This window comes from Macrobrachium nipponense, chromosome 24 (assembly GCF_015104395.2).
Source record: "Macrobrachium nipponense isolate FS-2020 chromosome 24, ASM1510439v2, whole genome shotgun sequence".
In the NCBI taxonomy this organism is placed as follows: domain Eukaryota; kingdom Metazoa; phylum Arthropoda; class Malacostraca; order Decapoda; family Palaemonidae; genus Macrobrachium; species Macrobrachium nipponense.
Genome location: NC_061091.1, coordinates 46875757 through 46899253, shown reverse-complemented (window position 1 = coordinate 46899253; position 23497 = coordinate 46875757). Strand labels below are relative to the sequence as shown.

Sequence of the window (23497 nt, the reverse complement as noted above, 5' to 3'; positions counted from 1 at the left end):
GTAGAGAACATCCTCCCTAGAGATCTTGTCTTCCCTAGTAAGAGCCGCTACAGTCAGCCTAGCATAGCCGATGAAAGGCTGCGCCAGACCCGGGGGATAAAACTCGAAGTCCTCAATCCTTCGAGTTCCACACTCCGGGATAGAGATCATCCCATCCTTAAATGGAGCGTAGGCGGCTACTCTCCAAGGGTTCTCCATAGAGAAAGCTGGCAGAGAGTCGTTATGGCGGGAGCTGGAAAATACCAGCACTTGGCACTGGGGAGACTGGAAGAGGGACCTGAGAGAGCCCAGCCACTCGGTCCTCATTCTCTCTAACCCTGTTAGAGAGATCCTGGATGGATTGGCCTGATTGAGACAGAGTGCTCGACAGTTGTGCGAACATCTGCTCAAATTTCGTCCCCAGGGCGGAGACTTGCGAACCAACCATCTCACCCACCTGTTGCATCACCACTGCTGAGAAAGCAGTGGGATCAAAGGTGCTGGGTCCCGCTCCTCCCACCGGCGTTGCCGGAGTGGATGCGGTGGAGGCAGGAGAAGGCATTGGCTCGGCGGTGAGCGCGAGCCTTCTCCTTAGAAGCCTTGCTTCTAGAGCTCTTCGAGTAAGAAGAGCTCGGCTTGGCCTTCACCGCGTCAGCGTAAGAAGTCGAAGACTTCCTAGCCGAAGAAGACGAAGATGACTTCTTAGAAGTCGTCTTAGATAGAGTCTTCGGTTCTCTCTGTCCCTTCACCTTAGGGGGTACAGAGAGAGCGGGAGAGCGGATAGGGATCTCAGATCCCACAAAGCCTTGGAAAGAAGCGCTCGAAGAAGGGACAGGAGAAGATCCAGGAACACCCAAGGAAAGACCTTGGGCGCCCGACACACCTACCTCAACCAACAAATCCTCTACTCCAACCGCCATCGGCTCGATGTTTAGGTCCAGGGCAGCGACGTCCGGGACCGACTCCTGTGAAGCTACGACCCCGAAAGATTGCTGGAGATCTTGCTGGATGGAGGCTATGAGAGGGGCTGCGGACAAGGGGTCAACATACCCTGTTGACTTGCCCGCCGGGAAGATCTGGACGGCCAGCTTCTTGTCAAGGATGTACGGCTGGCCTTTGGCGGCGTTCTTCCCGAAGCCGCCCACCCACGCTTTCAGGGTAGCAAGGGCGACCTCCCTCACACCAGTAGCCTGGAAGAAAGGGCGAGATGAGCTTCTAATGGCGGAACGGGGTTAACAAACTTATGTCTAAGAGTTGTTAGTAAATGATAAAGAAGCCTATAATCGACTTACCCCTCCACCAGCTGACTGACTAGGTCGTAGCAGATGGCGCAGGCTTCCGGGTGCCAGACGATCATATCGTTGAATGACGTGGCACAAGGAGCGTGAGACCTGCACTCATCGTGGCCGCAGGGGTCGTACAACGTCGCGTTGCACGCCGGGACCTGACAGTTGGTAGCCTGTAAGTGGAAAAATACATGAGTATCAGGAGAACACTTACAGTCTAACAGTTGCTCCGCTGGAGCCGGAGCGAGAAAGTTAGATTAAACCAGAGCCCCGCCATAATACGTGTGGTAACAAGGTTGGTTGGTTGTCCTAGGCTATGCTCCGCTGACGGCGGGGACAAGAGATAGAATCCAACCAGGAGTGGTGGTAAAAGGAAACCACGACGAAAAAAGACGGGGATGGTAAGCATATGAATAATAAAATTAAACAAATCATCGTAAAATTAGGGCATATTCTTAAAATAACAATAATATCAAACCTTTCTCCACCCGTCTACTAGAAGAGTGCCCGGGTAAGAAGCAAGCTCCCTTCCGGTAGCGGGGGAGAGATGTAAGGATATAGTAGGCAAGCAACCAACCACTAGTAGTGACCACCCCGCCCGCTGGCGGAGCCAGTAATCTATAACCAAAGGTGCCCCGGCTGCGACGGAAGGCTCCGTTCGTTATAGAAAGGGAAGGTGGCTGAGCAACTGGGGAAGGGGGGGGAGGGTCACGCGTAACGGCGGGAGAGAGAGAGGGGGGGGTTGGCCTACTCCTCCCCGTCTCAACAACTACCCGCTCGGAGACCCGGTACCCTATGAGTGGTCGCCCTATACCCCCCGCTGGGAGGAACCCCTGGCCACCTCAGAGAGGGAGGGAGGGAGGCAACTGAGTTGTCATGACAACCAAGGGGTCCCCCAGCGCCTCCCTATACCTGGTAGGGAGGGAAGGGGAAGGGTAAGGTGCGATGGAACACGTGACCGCAAGTGGCCTAAGCCGCGAGCAACACAACCGTGGGAGGGCCACGTGAACCAGGCTGTACCAAACCATGGAACATGCACCTAGGCTAGCCTAACACCCTAAATAGAATAAAATTACATCGTAAAGATGGAAAAGACACTTTTAGTAGAAGAAAAAGAAGCCCAGGAGGAGGCAAACTGTTCCGAGGAACAGAAGCCTACTCGGAGCCAGCGAAAGCCGATGAAGAGCAAGAGCCGGGATGCTGGGCTGGAACAATAATAATAGCCCTAAATACCAAACTAAGAGAAATGGTAAGGGGGCTAATCTAGCTAAAACTCGATGTAAACACGATGAACGTAATAAGTAAGCCCATAAGTATAAGAAGTCCCAGTATGGAGGACCGGGAATTCTTAACGAGGCAGCATGGCGCCGCCACGAGACAACCGGGAAACCGTATATGACCTATTAGAAGGAAAATACTGGTTCCCGGAAGACAAAAATATAGTAAAACATTACTTATGAGGCACTTAACTTAGCCGTTGCGATTGCAGAACGTTCCATATCGAAGAAGATAATAAATCCCGTAAAAGGCACAGCACAGAGAAAAATGCGTCTGGACGCTAGCGCTAATAATTAAGGATGTCCGCTAGGGGCGCTGCTGTCCGTGGCGTCCTCTAGTAGTAGTAGTAGCGGCTGCATCGCCCGTTGGTATCAGCTCTCTCTTGTGGGGATTCTGATTGGAAGTTCTAATTGGTGAATGTCTCGTGGTAGTGTTCCCACTCGCCCCTATCATCATACCGACACTTCTTTTTAAGAGTGAGCGAGTCAGTTTTACTGACATTTTCTTAATTTTGTTTTTTCTCTGGTAATTTTAGATTAATTTTACCTAGAAAGTATGATATTAAGGATCCTTTCATAGGCCGACACGAGCTGAGCCCAGAAATATAAAATATATATGAATAATTTACTTTATAACATCTACGACCAGTACCATGAAAACTTTTGAAATGTACTGATACTATCGTGCCTTGAACAATGACACTGACTTTCATCACAATTCTACTTACCTGTTTCTCCCTTTGTGCCAACCACCAGTGCAGATGAATTTGCTCCAAAAACCTTCAGAAAATTGAGGATGCGAACAGCTCTTTTGGCAGCCTTGGCATTGTTATACTGTACATGAAGATTAACTGCAATACACAATATGATTAACACTAAATAATTTATGGTTTTTATTAAAACAAATATATATTTAACCATTTTTTACATGCAATGAAAGAAAAGAAAGATCTAATGTTTGACAATGAGTGCAACAGTCAATATATTACTTTCAATAGGAAATTATTATGGAATACATTGAAATTAACCTGGATCTCTTTAGAATGCTTCAGATAAGTAAGGAAACTATCAAATACCTATATATCATCCATGCATGCCACCTACATACAGAAGTGAATATAAACAACAAAATGATACATAAATTTTGCCTCTGATTCCCTTATCAGTCAAAATCAGAGCAGCTTTTGTGAACCAATGATTTTATTTCGTTAAAAACAATTGACAGATTTCATTATGGTGCAGAAATAATTTTAATGATCAATTATGCCTTTTACAGAGTTTTTGTTTAACAAAATATTCACAATCTAAACTCATTACCCACCTGATTTTGAACGTCCCTTTGCTTTGTTTTCTGGGTATTCAAAACTCACAACAGTTCCACAGGCATCTAATATTTGTTTCATATGGTTTTCTTTTAAATTTGTTTTCATATTCTTAACTAGTATTTTACACATTTCCACCTGTTCCACTTTACCCTTTTTGGGATGAATCACAAGACCTTTGGTACTGTTGTCAGAACTTACTTTATTGGCAGGACCAGCACCTGATCTGGAATTTTTACTACCTGACTTCTTGCTAGACCTTCCTACAGAAGGTTGAGGGTTCAGTGGTAAAGACTGGGTAGAAAAACCATAGACAACACTTTTATACAGTGTTTTATCCTGTGCTGGTAATGTCTGAGTAATATTTGGCATCATGAAAGTTTCGTTCGGAGTCATCCCACAAGCAGCAACATTAGAAGTCATAAGATAATTGTGAGGAAAAGCCATTCCTGAGTAATCTCCACCAATCCCTGAGTAATCTCCACCAATCCCTGAGTAATCTCCACCAATCCCGGATACATACTGGGGATAGTAGTGTTCTGGCACTGGACCTAAAATGCCCAAACCTGTATTTTGCATAATCTCAGCAGCTTCCGGCATCTTAAGTAAATCTGATGCTAAATATCCTGGGTCCCTCTTCTCTTGATTTGCAGTGATCTCAGGATCCCAATGACCTGTAAAAAACGAGCATTTTTTAAATATTTACAGTTCATCCAGAAAGAATAGAATTAACATATATACTTATAGTATATGTACAGGTTACTTCCTATACCTTTTGTATGCAGTACAATTCTAACTGAACATTTTACATACAGTACTAAGTTTCAATGGCTGTCATCAAGTATTAATACCACACTAAAAGGCCATCAAGTAGTAAATGTAGGGGTTTCAAATATAAAATGTCATTTCCCATGTAATGATCACATTACTTTGTATAAAAGGACAGGCAGTCCCTAGTTATCGGCGTCCTCGGCTATTGGCAATCAGGTTTTATGGGGCTCATCTAGCAACGAAAAACATCCAACGAAATGCGCCCATTTCCAGTTTCTTGGCACCAATAATAGAGTACTGGTGCTAATATATACTTAACAGAGGCATCGTTAACCGGTTACTGGCACCAAAATCCAGTTATTGGCGCCGATAAGTGCCAAAAATCATCCATTTTTGGTTATTGACAATTTTCATTTATCATCAAGCCATCAGAATAAAAAACCCTACCGATAACCGGGGATTACCTGTATACATATTCAATTTAGTAGTATTTATTTTGTTCAAATACTTGCCTCTCTATTAAAAAAATTTTACTTTACCAGTGGGAGTTCAACAGACTGCAAAAAAAAAAAAAAGCAAACACAGAATATATATAGTACAGCGGTACCTTGGTTTTCGTACATAATCCATTCCAGAACCTCCAACAATATCCAAAACGTTGTATGAAAACTAAAACAATAATTCCCATAAGGAATACAGGCAGTCCCCGGCTTACAACGGGAGTTCCGTTCTCGAGACGCATCGTCCCCGCCTTACAACAGGGGTTCTGTTCATGAGACATGTCGTCAGCCGGGAAATTGTCATAAGCCAGAAAATCATCAAAAATCCTTCGAAAACCTTACTGTTAATGCTTTGGGTTTATTAAAAAATGTTATTGTTAGTATACAATAAGGTTTTGTACATACTTACCTGGCAGATATATACTTAGCTTACGTCTCTGACGTCACGACAGAATTCAAAATTCGCGGCACACGCGACAGGTAGGTCAGGTGATCTACCTTACCCGCCGCTGGGTGGCGGTTGTATGAACCAATCTCCTTTTCCAGCCAGATTTTCTCTTCCACCTGTCTCCTGAGGGGAGGCTGGGCGGGCCATCAATCGTATATATCTGCCAGGTAAGTATGTACAAAACCTTATTGTATACTAACAATAACATTTTTGTACATGAACTTTCCTGTCAGATATATACTTAGCTGATTGACACCCTTGGTGGAGGGAAAGAGACAGCAATATTAACATGGAAAAAAGGGGGGAACAACACCTGTTGTAGGATGTAAAATACAACCTTGGTTCTCACCTGTTTAGGCAGAAGACTTCACAGTTACTGTCTATTAGTCTGCGTTGCCTGAAGAGCTTCAGCGAGGGCGTGACCTACAGCTGATAGACTCTTTGGGTCTATCAAAGGGATTTTGGTATCCGCTTACTTGACAGAATCCAAGCAGGATCTTGTCAAAGGGGATTTGCCCTCTTATATGACAGAACCTAACCACTATCATTGCAAGGAGCTCAAACATAAACTGATCACCTAACCAATCTAATCTTTGTTAGATATACGACATGAAAGAGATGCCTACCCGCATGCTCTTTCAAACAACCAAAAAACTTACAAAACTAAACAAGGGGGAAAAAATACACTACAAAGGATATGTCTCAGCTCCCTGCCCCAGCACCGAATCCGCCGATACGTATGGGACAAACGCAAAGCACTTTTCATACGTGATTTTGACGTCTCTCAGATAGTGGTTCGCGAAGACTGAGTTGCAACGCCAGAATGTTGCTTTCATAATATTACTCAAAGACATGTTTTTATTGAAAGTTAATGAAGTGGCAATAGCTCTTACCTCATGAGCTTTGACCTTCAGGAGCTTGAATTGACTTTCATCACATGTCACATGTGCTTCTTTCACCAGGCTTCTGATGAAGAAAGAAAGCGCATTCTTAGATAAAGCCCTCCTTGGATCTCTTACAGAGCACCACAGGCTAACATCATTGCCCTTAAGATTCTTCTTCCTCTGAAGATAAAACTTTAGACTTCGTACTGGGCAAAGCGACCTCTCTGCTTCCTCCCCTACTAAGGCAGATAAACCTTGGATTTCAAAACTCCTAGGCCAAGGATTTGAGGGGTTCTCATTCTTGGCCAAGAACGAAGGCAGGGAGGCACAGATCGCTGCATCTCCTTTGAACCCCACTCTCCCTTCTAGGGCATGGAGCTCACTAATCCTTTTGGCGGAAGCCAATGCCATGAGAAAAAGTGTCTTTCTTGTGAGGTCTCTAAAAGAGGCAGACTGAGGCGGTTCGAACTTAGGGGACCTAAGGAAACACAGCACTACATCCAGATTCCAACTCGGAATCTCTGACGAAACCTTCTTGGATGTTTCAAAGGATCTTATTAGATCATGAAGGTCTTTGTTTTCTGAAATGTTTAGGTCTCTGTGCCTAAACACTGCAGCCAGCATGCTACGATATCCTTTAATGGTTGATACCGCCAGTCCACCTTTTTCCCTAAGGAAAAGTAAGAAGTCTGCTATTTGGGTTACAGAGGTACTGGAAGAGGATAGGTGATGGTTACTACACCACCGCCGAAAGACGTCCCACTTTGATTGGTAGACTCTAAGGGTAGAGGGCCTTCTTGCTGCTGCGATAGCCGTTGCAGCTCTTGCAGAAAACCCTCTCGCTCTGACCAAACTTTTGACAGTCTGAAGCCAGTCAGACTGAGAGCGGGGAGGTTTCTGTGATACCTGTCGAAGTGGGGTTGTCTGAGCAGATCGATCCTCTGTGGCAGGGATCTCGGAATGTCTACTAACCATTCCAGTACCTCTGTGAACCAGACTTGTGCGGGCCAGAAAGGAGCTATCAACGTCATCCTTGCTGCCTCCGATTCTGCAAACTTCTTGAGAGTTTCTCCCAGTATCTTGAAGGGAGGAAAAGCATATGTGTCTAGGCCCTTCCAATCTAGGAGAAAGGCATCTATTGACACTGCCCTCGGGTCTGATATAGGAGAGCAGTAGTTTTCTATCCTCGCATTCTTGGCTGTGGCGAAGAGGTCTATGTGAGGCCTGCCCCATAGTCTCCACAGGTCCTGGCAAACATCCTCGTGAAGAGTCCACTCCGCCGGCAGGACTTGATCTTTCCTGCTCAGGAGGTCTGCTCTGACGTTCTTTTCTCCCTGTACGAACCTGGTAAGGAGACATATCTTCCTTTCCTCTGCCCACAGCAGAAGGTCTTTTGCTGTCTCGTACAGGGAGAAGGAGTGAGTTCCCCCCGGCTTCCTGATGTATGCCAGGGCCGTGGTGTTGTCCGAGTTTATCTGAACTGTCGAAGCTAGGACATAGGGCTCGAATGCTTTCAAAGCTAGCCAGACAGCCATCAGCTCTTTCTTGTTGATGTGCCAGGTCACCTGTTCCTCCTTCCAGGTGCCTGACACTTCTCTTGAGCCGAGCGTCGCTCCCCAACCTGTTTACTCGGTTGGGGTTCGGTATGTGACGGGACATCCCTTCTGCAAACCTGAGAGGGTTCGCCCACCAAGAGAGGTCTTTCTTGATTTCTCTTGAAATCTTGAAGGAGAACTTTAGGTTTTGAGAAAGACAACACCAGTTCTGATGTAGAAAGAACTGGAGAGGTCTGAGGTGCAACCTTCCTAGAGAAAGGAATTGCTCCAACGAGGAGAGTGTCCCCAGCAAACTCATCCACTCCCTCGCTGTGCATACGTCTTTCTCTAAAAAGGCTGTGACTTTCTCTGAACATCGGGCTATCCTTTCTGGTGATGGAAAAGCCCGAAAATCCAGAGAAACCATCCGAATCCCCAGATAGATACGATCTTGACTGGGGATTAACTGAGACTTTTGGAAGTTCACCAAAAGTCCCAGAGAACTCGCCATGAAAAGGGTCTTTTGTAGGTCCTCCAAACATCTTTTCTGTGACTTGGCTCTGATAAGCCAGTCGTCCAAGTAAAGGGACACCCTCACTCCCTCCAAATGTAGCCATCTTGCTACATTTTTCATTATTCCTGTGAAAACCTGAGGGGCTGTTGATAGGCCGAAGCACAAGGCCCTGAATTGGAATATCCTTCCTCCCATCATGAACCTGAGGTATTTCCTTGAAGAAGGATGGATCGGCACATGGAAGTAAGCGTCCTGAAGATCTAGGGACACCATCCAATCCCCTGGACGAAGAGCCGCCAACACTGAGGATGTCGTTTCCATGGCGAACTTCCTCTTTTCTACAAAGAAATTCAGGGTGCTTACATCCAGAACCGGTCTCCATCCTCCTGAGGCTTTTGGAACTAGGAAAAGGCGGTTGTAAAAGCCCGCTGAGCATGGGTCGCTCACTAGCTCTATCGCCTCTTTCTCTAGCATTTGTTCTACTGCCAGAGTAAGAGCTTGGTTCATGATGGGATCCCTGTACTTGGCCACCAACTCCCTCGGAGTCGTCGTCAAAGGTGGTCTTGCTGAGAAGGGAATCAGATATCCTTTTCGGATAATCGAGAGGGACCAGTTGTCCGCTCCTCTCTGTGCCCAGACTTCTGCGAATCTTAGTAGCCTGGCACCTACTGATGTCTGGAGGACTTCTTTCCTACTTTTTCGCTCTGGTAGAGCGAGAGAAGGATCTTCCTCTCTTGAAAGATCTATTACCTCTTGAGGTAGAGGCTCTAGAAGGAGGGCCCCCTCGAAAGGGCTCCTGTCTAGCTGGAGTCTCCTTCCTAGTCTTAGTCTGGAAGGTCGTTCTAGGTTTCCGGGCAAACTGAGCGAGCATATCTTGTGTAGCCTTCGCAGAGATAGCTCCAGAGATGTCCTGAATTATCTTCTTTGGAAAGAGAAGAGGCGAAAGCTGCGAATACAGAAGCGAGGCTCTCTGAGCATGAGAGACTGACTTGGTCAGAAAAGAGCAGAAGACCGATCTTTTCTTAATAACCCCTGCTCCAAACAGGGAGGCTACTTCGCTAAATCCATCTCTCACTGCCTTGTCCAAGCAAGTAAGGACACTGTTGAGATCCTCGGGCGAAAGGGAATCCGGGTTCTGAGTACTTTTAGCTAAAACCCCTAACGACCAGTCAAGGAAGTTGAAGACTTCCAAGACTCTGAACATTCCCTTCAACAGGTGGTTGAGCTCGTTCATCGCCCAGGTAGTCTTAGCAGACAAGAGGGCCGAGCGCCGGGAGGAATCCACCAGTGAAGAGAAGTCTGTGTCTGCAGATGAGGGAAGACCCAGGCCTAGGGGTTCTCCAGACTCATACCAGAAACCAAGTTTTCCCGTAAGCTTGGAAGGAGGGAAAGAAAAAACAGTCTTCCCTTTCTCCTCCTTAGAAAGAAGCCAATCACCAAAACCTCTCAAAGCCTTTTTCATTGAGATGGTTGGTTTCATTCTCACACAGGAGGAAACCTTCGCCTTCTTTGATGTCGAGAATAAGGAGAGAGGAGAAGGAGGAGCGACCGGAGTAAGCGCATCTCCAAACTCCTGAAGAAGGAGGTCTGTCAGGATCTTGTAAGACGAGACCGAAGAATCCTTTACTACGTCCTCGTCTGAATGTTCCTTCTCATCTACCGAAGAACCTTCGGCTTCTTTACGAGAGCAGGCGGACTTCTCTAAAGAAGTGCGCCTATCCTGTGAGGAGTGTCTGGCAGCCGTCTGGCGCCTATCAGGAGAAGCCAAAGCTTTGGGAGAGCTCCTATCGAAGGCGTCCTTCCTACTCCGATGAGGGAGTCCTCTGTGTTCTTGTCGTCTGTCCCGAGAAACACGGGAGTCCAAAGGGGAGCGCCTGCTAGGAGAGGAGAGCCTACTATGCTCAAGGCGCCTACCAGACTCTATGCGCCTGTCAAGAGAAGAGTGGCTGCCTGGCGAACTGCGCCTAAACTGAGAGGAGCGCCTGCTAGGCTCTTGGCGCCTACCAACAGGAGAGCGAATCCCTGGAGAAGAGCGCCTACTAGGTGACAGGCGTCTACCAGGATCCAAATACCTAGATCGAGAAGCGTGGGTCTCTGTAAAAGCTTGTCTACCAGAAGAGAAGCTTCTTTCGGGTTCTTTACGCCTGACATGAACAGAGCGGCTAACAGGCGAATAGCGCCTATCAGGAGAGTAGCACCTATCTTCAACACAGAGCTTGTCAGCAGGAGAGCAGCTACCTGGGGAGTAGCGCCTACCAGGCTCTAGGCGTCTGACAAAAGGAGAGAGCCTGTCTCTAGAAGTGTACATGCAGGGGGAGGCTCTCTTATCCGGAGATTGGAGGTTCTTCGGAAAGGAGCGAGAAGTAGAAGCCGTGCGCTTATCCTTAGAAGAGCGCCTACTATGAGCTTGATCCCGTTCCACGGGAGAAAAGATGTCGCCAGGAGAGAGCTTCCTGGGCAATTGGCGCCTGGAAGACGACTGGAGTCTGCCAAGGGAAGAGCGCCTCACTCTATCCGCTGGTACAGGAGAGAGAGCAGACTCCGACTGAGAAGGTAACCCAGGAGAAGGTAGCCTACACTTCTTGATGGGAAGAGAGACGTCCTTCTTACGACGAGAGCCTCCCGCCAAGGAGCCCGCAAGAGCCGAAATCTGAGCTTGCAGCCCCGCAAGAATCCGAGCCGGGGAATTTGCAAACTCCTCCACAAGGGACGAGGTTCGAAGCCTACTCTGAGGCGAGTACTCCTGATCCCTCCTGGGTTTCTTGATGTCCACCTCAGGCTCCTCCGGAAAACACTCCGGGCTGGAAGGAAGGGCGCAAGGAGCCTTCCAGGCTCTCTTCAACGGTCGAGAGGTATCCGAGGCGCTCCATCCTCTTCTAGGAGAAGGCGATGAAGAAGAAGAGAAGCATTGTCGCAAAACCTCCTTCTTGGCGCGAATTAAGGCAGCCTGGGAACGAGCATCAGGATCTACCGAGGGGACGCCTGACCGGTGGGGGTTCTCCCTAACCTTCCTGCGGCTGTTGACTTTCCTCCTCCACTGGGACTGGGAGTCTGGAAGAGGTCTAGGCCTGGAAGCATTAAGGAGCCTGGGGGCACTGCACAAATCACTTGCAGTATCACTCTTACCTTGCAACGAACGAATTTTCTTCTCCATGCTAAGGATCGTGGCTCTCATGGTTGCCACTTCCGAAGGCATATCTTTGGGTTAGATGCAGGGAGCAGGAGCTGAAACGGGAGAAGGATCTAGTGCTACGACAGGATTATCTACTTCTAACTCGCTAACACGAGACTTACTAGAACTTCTAGACGAAGCTTTTCTCACCCTGTCTTTCTCCAACTTCCTTAAGTAGGAAGACAGAGACTTCCATTCACCCTCATCCAACTTCTCACATTCATTACAAGGGTTAATAAAAGAACATTCATTACCCCTACACTTCAAGCATACTGTGTGAGGATCTACCGCTGCTTTCGGTAGCCTCACCTTGCATTCATCCATAGAACACACCCTAAACATAGAAGATTTCTTAACCTCTACATCAGACATCTTGAAATCAAAGAAAAATCCAAACCAATATCCAAAAACAATCCACAAGCGCATATGCCAAGCCAACAAGATCAGGTACTTCACCGAAAGTCAGTCCAAAGATATCCAAGGCAACGAGAAACGAATTAAACTATCAGGAGGTAACGACCACAGGTGTAGTCGAAACCGGCGACAGAGAAAATCTGACTGGAAAGGGAGATTGGTTCATACAACCGCCACCCAGCGGCGGGTAAGGTAGATCACCTGACCTACCTGTCGCGTGTGCCGCGAGTTTTGAATTCTGTCGTGACGTCAGAGACGTAAGCTAAGTATATATCTGACAGGAAAGTTCATGTACAAAACTATGTAAAGTGCATTTTTATTGTATTTTTCATAAACTTCAAATATTGATTATTTTGCATTTTTGGAGTCATATTTCTTCCGTCAGATCACGCTGTAAGCATCATAAACCTGGAAATAATTTCTGATGAATATAATTGAAAAGTGTCATAACCTCGGAACATCGTAAGCCGAACCCATCGTTAGCCAGGGACTGCCTATAATGTAAATATAGTACTATTAATGTGTTACAGACCACCAAAACTATTAACAAAAAATGCATTTTACAGGGAGGAATAAACACATTTTCACATACAGAAACCAATGAGAAATAAATCTACAAGAATAATGAAATGAATAATGAACATTTAACCCTTTACTGCCGACTGGACGTATTTTACGTCGACATTTTTTGTCTCTCGGGTGCCGACTGGACGTATTTTACGTCGACATACAAAAGTTTTTTTAAAAATTCGCAGAAAAATACTTTTAGGCCTACCAGCCGAAAACTCTTGAATCACGCGCCTTGGGATGCTGGGAGTTCACAGATCAAGGTGTTGTTTTGTTTACAATCGTTACGCAGGCGCGCAAGCGCGAATTTCTTTCTTGCCGCACTAAAATGTATCTGTGACACATCTCGGAAATTATTTCGTCACTTTGACATAATTTTTGTACCATTTTAAATTAGCCGTTACAGGGAGTATTATATATGAAAATGTGCGCATTTTTATGTAGAATACAATAAAAAAATACTCATGATTGTAGCTTTTATCAGTTTTGAGATATTTTCATATAAATAACGATAAGTGCCTAAATTTCAACCTTCGGTCAACTTTGACTCTACCAAGATGGTCAAAAAACGCAATTGTAAGCTAAAACTCTTATATTTTAGTAATATTCAATCATTTACCTTAATTTTGCAACTAATTAGAAGTCTCTGCACAATACTTCGATTTATGGTGAATTTATGAAAAAACTTTTTCCTTACGTCCGCGCAGTAACTCTTCCGAAAAATATCATACATGCGATTGTGGTAATGTTTGCACCATTTTAAATTAGCCGTTACATAAAGTTTTATATATGAAAATGTGCGCAATTTCATGCACAATACAAATAAAAAACAACCCATGGTTGTAGCTTTTATCAATTTTGAAATATTTTCATATAAAAAATGATGTGACAAATTTTCAACCTTCGGTCAACTTTGACTCTACCGAAATGATCGAAAAACGCAACTGTAAGCTAAAACGCTTATATTCTAGTAATATTCAAGTATTTACCTTCATTTTGCAACAAATTGGAAGTCTCCAGCACAATATTTCGATTTATGGTGAATTTATGAAAAAAATAACGTTTTCTTTACGTCCGCGCAGTAACTCTCCCAAAAAAATCATACATGCGATTGTGGTAATGTTTGCACCATTTTAAACTTGCCGTTACATAAAGTTTTATATATGAAAATGTGCGCAATTTTATGTAGAATACAACAAAAAATAATTGAAGGTTGTAGCTCTTCTCATTTTTGACATATTTGCATATAAATCACGATAAATAGAAAAAACCACGTTTGGTCAACTTTAACTCTACCGAAATGGTCAAAAAACGCAATTGTAAGCTAAAACTCTTACAGTCTAGTAATATTCAGTCATTTATCTTCATCTTGAAACAAATTCGAAGTCTCTAGCACAATATTTAGATTTATGGTGAATTTAAAAAAAAAAAAACTTTCCTTCCCTCCGCGCGCGGATTCTCCGCCACAAATCTCCAAAATGTGTACATCCCATTCTCGGAATATTAGCTCCGTTTCATATTAGGCATTTCATAGAGTTTTATATATGAAAATGTGCACAATTTCATGTAGAATAAAACTAAAATATTTGAAGGTTGTAGCTTTTCTTATTTCCGAAATAATTACATATAAAAAAATATATATACAAAAAATTTGACATTCGGTCAAATTTAACTCGTCAGATATGGTCGAAAACTGCAGTTGTAAGCTAATATTCTTACAGTATAGTAATATTCAATCATTTGTCTTCATTTTGAAATAAATTGGAAGTCTCTAGGACAATATTTAGATTTATGGTAAATTTTTGAAAAAAATATTTATGTCCGCGCGTTACGAATTCATGCATTATTTTGTGATAATATTTTCTCTGTGTTGCTTTTATTGTTTTACAATGTGTTATATACCAATATGATCGCAATTTAGTGTACATTACAACGAAAAAAAGTAACTTGTTACCTTTAACCGTTTTGCGCACAGCGCGATTTGAATACAATTATATATGAAATTTCATTTTTGCGCTATCATATATCGCATTATTTATATATGATAATGATAATTTTTTTCATTTCTGATGGTTGCATACTAAACTTCAGGCAATGACAAAAAAAGGAGCCAAAAATGAACTCTTAATCTTGAAAACTAAGCACGCTGTGATTTTTTGAAAAAAATATTTTTTCTGCTTCCGCGCTCACTCTGAAACACACGGGAGACATTTTTTTTTACCGCTTCGGCGTTTAAGGGTTAATATCACTCTTACCTTGTTAGTGTATAGAAGACAGAGCTGGGGAGAAGGAGGAGAGGTTATTGTTTGGAAGAGGAATCCCCTCCAGAAGGACTTCAGGTATCAAGAACCTATCTGGGGTTACTACTCAACATTTTTTAGTGGCACTGTCTGAGGTTATTTCCTCACTTTATTTTTTACTGGCACTAGTACCAGCTTGAGTGTCACTGGACCCCAGTTGCACAACAAAACTGTCCTGAGACATTTGTTTCTGATATCTCTTCAATATCTGCCTAAAATGATACAAAGCGTTGTCATTAAACATGTTAGAGACATGGATTGCAACGTCTTTGCGAGGATGGTATGTTTCAACAAAATTTTTGACATCACTCCACTTAGCAAATATTTCTTTAATCACTGAAATAGGCACACTATCCCCTCTCTCTTCCTCAGCTCACGAACAGTCCTGTTCATGAACAAATTGGGTTACGAGCCAGATGTTCAAAAACTTTTTTCCGGTTTGCAAACCGTGTTTCAAGCCCCGAACACACAATCATCCCCAGAAATGGTTCAATGGAAGCACCGAATGCTTTAAAAATTATTTTTTAATGTTACTCAATCTTTTAAATGTTAATTATGACTCTTCTACTGAAGAAATCGTATATTGAAAAAGGAATACATATTACTTGTTGCGTAAATGCATACAGCCAGAAACAGCTAATTTGCTATGAACAACCGAATCCTATTACAACAGCAGTTTGCTTGCATTTCAACCATCGTACGATAGTAAAAAATTACCGTATACAGGCGGTCCCCGGGTTACGACGGTTCCGGCTTACGACGTTACGACGCTTTTTCTTAAATATTCAATGGAAAAATCCATCCTGGGTTACGACGCTTGTTCCGAGGTTACGACACTGACGCTTCCGACGCTCCGAGTTAACGACGCTTTTAAAAAACGCATACTATGATAAAAATCCTTTATAGTTTAGCAGAGTATATTAATAAAAATAAGTTTCTGGTTAGATTACAACAAAAATTTTGAGGTTATGATGATTTTCGACACTTTTTATTTCATATTTTTCTATGTTTTTTAGTGACGCTTCATATGCGGAACTAGTTTCCGAGCGAATGAATACATACTAGCTTGCGGTGCGCAAAGTTTACATATATCAGTCCAAAAGCGCAAATAATGAAAAAATCATTGCTTATTTCCAGTAATAATAACAAAACGAAGTTTCTGGTTAGATTACAACGCAAATTCCAAGTATCCAAAGAGAGACATTATCCAGTAATTTGATCAGAGAGAGAGAGAGAGAGAGAGAGAGAGAGAGAGAGAGAGAGAGAGAGAGAGAGAGAGAGAGAGAGAGAGAGAGAGAGAGAGAGAGAGAGGCATCTTCCGACGCTCCGAGTGAAGGACAGAGAAGTGTTCGTTTCATTAAACGGCCTCTGACTCATGCCAGTAAATGTTTAGTTGATACTAATAATATAAGCCTATTTAAAGATACGTTTACTTTAATTAGTCTATATGATACGTGAATAGTACTCAACTGTTCTTGTAGCCCTCAAGATTTAGCAAAATTGAAGTATCCAAAGAGAGACATTATCCAGTAACTGGAACCTTGACATACGAATTTAATTTGTTCCGTTACCATCGTCGTATATCAAAACAGTTGTATCTCAAAGCATTTCTTTTCCATTAAAAATAATGTAATATGTATTAATCCATTCTAGCGCTATGAAACCACACCTAAACACAGCTAAATTACATATAATATACACAATTTATACACAAATAAACGAGTAATAACGCACAATGATAAAATAACATAGCAATGTGATAAATGATAATAAATGTTAATAAAATCAATTAAAAAAAAGAAAGGAATTTTACTTACCACAACGAAAGATGACGTGAGGCCAGCAGGGGGAGGAGGTAGGGAAGGGTGGCAGGGAACGATTTGTTCTCTTTTTATTTACGTATGTGCACTAATAACTACGTAATAAACACAAATGAAATAACATTGGTAAACTAATTTTTATTTCTTTTTTTTAATCAGTTCGTAGTTTAGAAATAATGGTGATGCCTTTGGAAGGTTTTTATAGCTTCCTTCTGCTTGATGATCGTGGATATTGTAGAAGGATTTCGACCATACTCGTTTGCCAAATCGACGATACGAACGCCACGTTCATGCTTTGCTATACTTTCATGTTTTGCTTCCATCAAAATAATTTTCTTGGGTTTTTTCTTATCACCTGCTTTGTCTTTAGCTTTGAGACCCATGATTAATAATAAAATAGACAAAATAACACGAAAAAAAAGCACAAATACAACGAACTAAACAACGACGTGTTAACATACAGCACCAACAAACAAACAGACTGAACGCCATTTATCGGTCGCCTATACAACTAACACTCATCGCAAAATCGTATCTTAAATATTTTGTTGTGTATCAAGGCTTATATTTTCGCAAATTTTCTGTTGTATCTCAAAACATTCGTATATTAGGGCAATCGTATGTCAAGGTTCCATTGTAATTTGATCAGAGAGAGAGAGAGAGAGAGAGAGAGAGAGAGAGAGAGAGAGAGAGAGAGAGAGAGAGAGAGAGAGAGAGAGAGAGAGAGAGAGAGACGCCTTGGCAACAATGGTCTTGGGATTGACGTAACGTTTATTTTCTGAACAGATAGGACAGAGAAGTGTTCGTTTCATTAAACGGCCTCTGACTCATGGCAGGAAATGTTTTGTTGATACTCATATATAAGCCTATTTAAAGATATGTTTACTTTAATTGGTCTATATGATACGTAAATAGTAATCAGCTGTTCTTGAAGCCCTCAAGATTTGGCAAAATCACTCCAGGTTGTACATAAAACTTCAAGAATGTAGTGTCACCAGAGGATTACAATAGTTTTTACCTTCAAGAACCAGCATTCTTTTATGAAAATAACTCCAGGTTGTACATAAAACTACAGGAAACAACATGTAGTGTAACCAAAGGATTACAAGTAAGGTTTTTATAACTTTTTATTAGTTTAAGACATATTTCCAAGCGTCGTTCCGGCTTACGACGATTTTCGGCTTACGACGCGTCTCAAGAATGGAACCCCCATCGTAACCCGGGGACTGCCTGTATATGTTACAAATGACGTTAAGCAGAATAGGATTGATATATTTTTACAATACTATATAGCAATAATCAAAACTTACACAAGGGGAAGTTTTGCGGAAGTTTGGCACAGTCTCTAAAAATGTTAATATGTAAATGCTTCCTTCTAGAGTCTGAAAACTAATATGACCCTAATCATGCTTCCTAAGTATTAAGCTAACTTTCAAAATAAATTAAAATTACTGTAATTTGATTTAAAATTCAAGTTTGATAAATTACCCTTAAAATTTTAAGAAAAATCTGGTTGGCGTAAAAATAGTTACAGTAACTACTACATACGTATGTATCCATTTTTATACCTATACTAACGTTACCCTTAATTAATGGGATGCCATTTTCTTTTTCCCTCAGAATAAAAGACGGTTTCCTTTGCGTCACTATACAGTGGACCCCCCGTATTCGCGTTCTCCGGATTCGCGGACTCACACATTCGCGGATTTCTCTCGGGAACCTTTCCCTGCATTATTTGCGGAAAATTTGCGCATTCGTGGTATTTTTCTATGAGAAATATCCACAAATTCCTGGTGTTTGTTATCAATTTCATCATAAAATGCACTTTTTGTGATAAAACTATTAAAAAAACCAAGTATGAAAATTTTTAGTGATTTTTCTTAAGTTTTAACTAACAAAATAGGCTGTTTTTAGCGGTTTTATAGGGGTTCCAAACATTCGCGGATTCTAACTATTCGCGGGGGGGTCTGGTACGCATCCCCCTGTGGTGGTCACGCATGGTAACACTGCGTCCCGGGCTTTAAATAGTTACGCTTTGTCTAAGTTTTAGGTAAATAAAAGGATATCTGGGTGTACATTTGTAACTGAAAAGTGTTTTAATAATTTACTGTATGCGAATTACACCGTTAATATTCGAAATAGGATATTACTTAAAGCCCGGGATGCAGTGTTACCATGCGCAAACACCACAGGTGGATGGACAGATGAAAAAAAACAGAGTATAGGTAAACTTCGTAAGTCAGTCATAATGAAGGTAGTGCACAATTCAATAAAATAAAGAAAACATGTATGTACATACTACATAATGTTTGTAGAGGGTGAAGGTAAAATTCAATCAATTTAAAACCATGTACTAGTGTGAGGGTTAACTATGAGAGAGAGAGAGGAGAGAGAGAGAGAGAGAGAGAGAGAGAGAGAGAGAGAGAGAGAAACGTACGTACATACTTTATGCACATTAAAAATGTACTGGACTGTACAGTAAACAAACAAACAAAAAAAAAAAAAAGTTACAGCTCCTCAGAGTCCTCCTCTTTCGATAGAGGATGTCTTCTGCCAGGGTTTCTACAGGTTTGGATTTTGGATTGAAGAACCAAGTTACTTTGCTCTGCTGCTGCTGCTTTTTCATGGTTTGGTAGAGGGCTCTGTGTGTCTCTATAGCATTTTTCACCTTCAGAGCACATTCAAATTGTGGATCCCACTCTTCTATATGGGCTAGCACCTCCTACTGTGTCCTAAGGATTATCCCAAGACAATCAATTGAAAGAACCTCGTCATCCTCTTGTTCTTTTGCCAATTCTTTGTCCTCTTCACTGGCTGACTTGGTCAACTCAAGCAAGTCATCATCCATCAGGTTGTCAGAGTGGGCATCGATAAGGTTGTTGACTTCTTCAGTGCAATCTGTAAATCCTTAACCCCAAACCAATTTCTGCCCATTTCACAGCCTTGCTGACAGCTGCATTATCTCCTCTGGTGAGAAGCTCTTGTAGTCGTGGACTGCATCTGGCCACAGCTTTTTCCAGCATGCATTCAGTGTCTCTTTTTTTTATGTCTTGGAGGGCAGACTGAGTTATTGAAAGGCATGATGCAATGGTAAATGTCTTCCAATATTCTTTTGATGTGAAGTCCTCCACCGTATCCATTGAATGCACCAGGTTTTGCAGAATATTACGTGTGTAGAGGGCCTTGAATGCACATACCACTCCTTGGTCCGTAGGTTGTATGAGGGAGGTGGTGTTGGTAGGGAGGAATTCAATCTGCGTACCATCATGAAACAGATCTGTGGGATGCCCTCCAGCATTGTCCATGATTAGCAACACCATAAAATCAAGGTCTATGTCAGATAGGTAGGTTTTCACTTCAGGGATGAATCATCGGTGGAACAGTCAGACGTTAACACTTTGGTTATCCAGGCCTTGGAGCTATGCACCCAATAGACAGGCAAGGAATTCTTATTTTTGTTTTTGATGGCCCTCGGGTTTGCAGACTTATAAATCAAGCCTGGTTCATGTGGCTAGCAGCATTCCCACATATAATGTGTGTGTGACCCTGTCCTTTTGGGCCTTAAATCCAGGAGGTTTGGCCTCTTCCTTCATCAGGTATGATCATGATGGCATTCTCTTCCAGAAAAGTCTCGTTTCATCCATGCTGAAGACCTGTTCTGGCCTGTATCCCATCTACTGGATGATATCTTTGAAGGTCTCTGGATACCTCTCTGCAGCTTCGACATCAGCAGATGCAGTCTCTCCATGCAGCTTCACACTCCTGATGTTAAACTGTTTACAAAACTTGTCAAACCATCCCCTGGTGGCCTGAAAACTTCCACTGTCTGGTGATGTCAACGACATTCCTGGCTGTGGCTCTTCTGTAGTGCCTTCTTTCACAATCTTCTTATAAAGCTGCAAAACTTTCTCCCGAACCGAGTTGCCCTGCAAGGGGATGTCTTTTTTACAGCATTCTTCTATCCGTAATGCAAGGGCACATTCCATCTTTACTATGTTTGGGTCTCTCTTCGTCAAATGCTGTTTCGCCTTATTTAGGTAGCTCTTGGAGGCCATTTTCCTAATTTCTGCCTCTTTATTCTTGATAGAACATACGGAGCTCTCATTCATCCCCAACTGCCGTCCTATGCTTGAAGCAGCCTCTCCAGATTTCAACTTTTTCTTCTATTGTCATCACCTTCTTCTGTTTCTTAGGAAGACTGTTTCTTAGGAAGACCTTAGAAGGTGCTTGACGTTTAGGCATTTTGATGGTTAAAGTGCATATCATGTAAAACGTAATAAAAGCACAACATTTTCAACAAGTTAACAGGATAGGTACCAATATTAGCAGGTTGAACTGACACCGAGACGAAGCAAGCATCCCAGCATTCAACAAAATCTGTTGTCCTGCTCTATGATTGGTTCCCTCTATTCCTTCTAGTCAATGTCGTGTCTATGGAGCCTACGTCATCACCCACGCCAGATAGACTTCAACAATGCGAGTTGGAGTTTCATATTAGTGCAATTTATTACTGTATTTTGTACAGTAATAAAGATTGCACCAGCATTTTTCTTTCAGATTAACAAAGTGTAATTTTTACAGAACGACACTTAATACAACTCCTGGTTACGTCACTGATATATTTAAGTACGTTGACGAATTCATATTATCAAACCAGCCCAACCAAACGGCATCATTTCCAGGTCATATGAGGTAAAACTCTGGATAGGTATCATCTTTGAAAAGTGCATATGGGATCATATCTTCTGAAAGTACATTAACTGTATATGTGCTGTATGTAATTATGTAACATATTACATATAGATTCTACCAAAACTTTTCTCCGAGGTTAAGAAAATAATTTTCACAGTACGACAACTCTGTTATGTCTCTGATATGTTTAACTAATTGATCTTGGCGGTCTTATATAGTGAGAAGCACTGTGAATTACATACTGCCTTTGTATATATTTTCAAAAATATAAATAGCATACACAAAATCTCCATACTAATTTTACACTTAAAAGCATGAAAACTTATACTAATTGTAGTATACTAGTACATACTTCAGATATTAAACAAAGTTTCTGAAGGGATCTTTGAAAAGTGCAGTAACTTTGTGAATGGGTATTGCATCTTGTAAGAGTATGTACATGCACTAACTGTAGGTGCTATAATTACCTTTGTATCGTATCTATGCATGCACAAAAATAAATATAATAAATTTCTAATATTTTGTACAAAAAGCTTTAAAACTTAAAAATTTACATAATAAATTAAAATAAATACAGGCGGCCAGTGGTTAACGGCACAATTGCTTAACGGCGAATCGGTTTTACGGCTGTCATAAAAAATATTAATTAAAAAACAAAGTATTTTAAGGTATTTTTACAGCACAATTTCTGGGCTCAACCTGTGCCGCTCCATGAAATGCTCCTTTATAGCATCATTTCTAAAGTATAAAGTTTAAATGTTCATATTTTCTGCCGTTTGTCCTCCTCCTCTGTCACCACTTTCGGACATCGCCTCACTCGAAAGGTAAGGTTCCACATTTTGCTACACATGTACACATAATATTTCTTGTACCCTGTACACTAATACATTTTATTTACAGGTACAGTAATGGTTAGGTTAGGTATTGAATGGTTCAAATTGTTGTATTTCATTGTTTATTGATCAATTTAGCTTTATTATAAAATTTACTGTAGTGTTTTTGTAGGGCTTGGAATAAATTAGGCAATTTACATGCAAAACGTAGTTCTGGATACGAAAAAATCAGGTTACGAAGGCCGCTTCGGAACAGAATAATCTTGTAACCTGAGGCACTACTGTGTGTGTATATATATATATATATATATATATATATATATATATATATATATATATATATATATATATATATATATATATATATATATATATATATATATATATATATATATATATATATATATATATATATGTATGTGGTGTGTGTGTGTGTGTGTAGGTATATATATACAGGCGGTCCCCGGGTTACGACGGGGGTTCCGTTCTTAAGACGCGTCGTAACCCGAAAATCGTCGTAAGCCGGAACGACGTTCTTGAAAACATGTCCACAGGGAAAATTTCACTACTAATTTGTGATTTTTCTTAGGGCCGTATCTCTAAAATTATCACTAATTTACTTTTTACATGTGCAACACTGTGCATTCACAAATTACTGTATATTTTCATTAAAATACAAGAAAGAGAGAGAGACGGAGAGAGAGAGAGAGGAGAGAGAAAGAAATAACTCCTTACAGTTTCAATAGATTGAACATGAATGTTGTAGGCAACTTTTTCCCCCTCCCATAAATACATATATTTCTCCAGAGAAGAGAGAAAGAGAGGACTGTGCAATTATGTTTGTCTGTCTATCAATTCTTTTGCTGAGAGCGATAGAGATAAAAGGAAGAAATAGAAACACCAAATGTATGACAAGTATCTTGTGAGATAGAGAGAGAGAGAGAGAGAGAGAGAGAGAGAGAGAGAGAGAGATGAGAGCAGAGAGAGTTGTCCTTACAGTATTTAAAAGAGAAATGGAATGATTATTGTATTTAAAATACTCATATGAATTTTGTACTTCTTTTAAGTAAATTATTATTGGAAAATATTAATTTTGATAAACTTATTTCTTACATACACGGTCCATGAAAATGATCTCATCTCGAGTAAGAGAGAGAGAAGCAAGAGAAGAGCGCGAGAGAGA

The 23497-nt window shown here is 41.8% G+C and overlaps 1 protein-coding gene across 1 annotated transcript in view; it reads right to left on the bottom strand.

The window, feature by feature from the left end:
- LOC135205599 (uncharacterized) overlaps window positions 1-23497 on the bottom strand; it is a 349446-nt gene that overhangs the window by 233088 nt on the left and 92861 nt on the right. Inside the window, exons 2-3 of the mRNA XM_064236373.1 lie at window positions 3864-4538; window positions 3271-3393 (exon numbers count right to left, since the gene is read on the bottom strand). Coding sequence (XP_064092443.1) covers window positions 3271-3393; window positions 3864-4538 — 798 coding nt within the window. The remainder of the gene's footprint in view (window positions 1-3270; window positions 3394-3863; window positions 4539-23497) is intronic.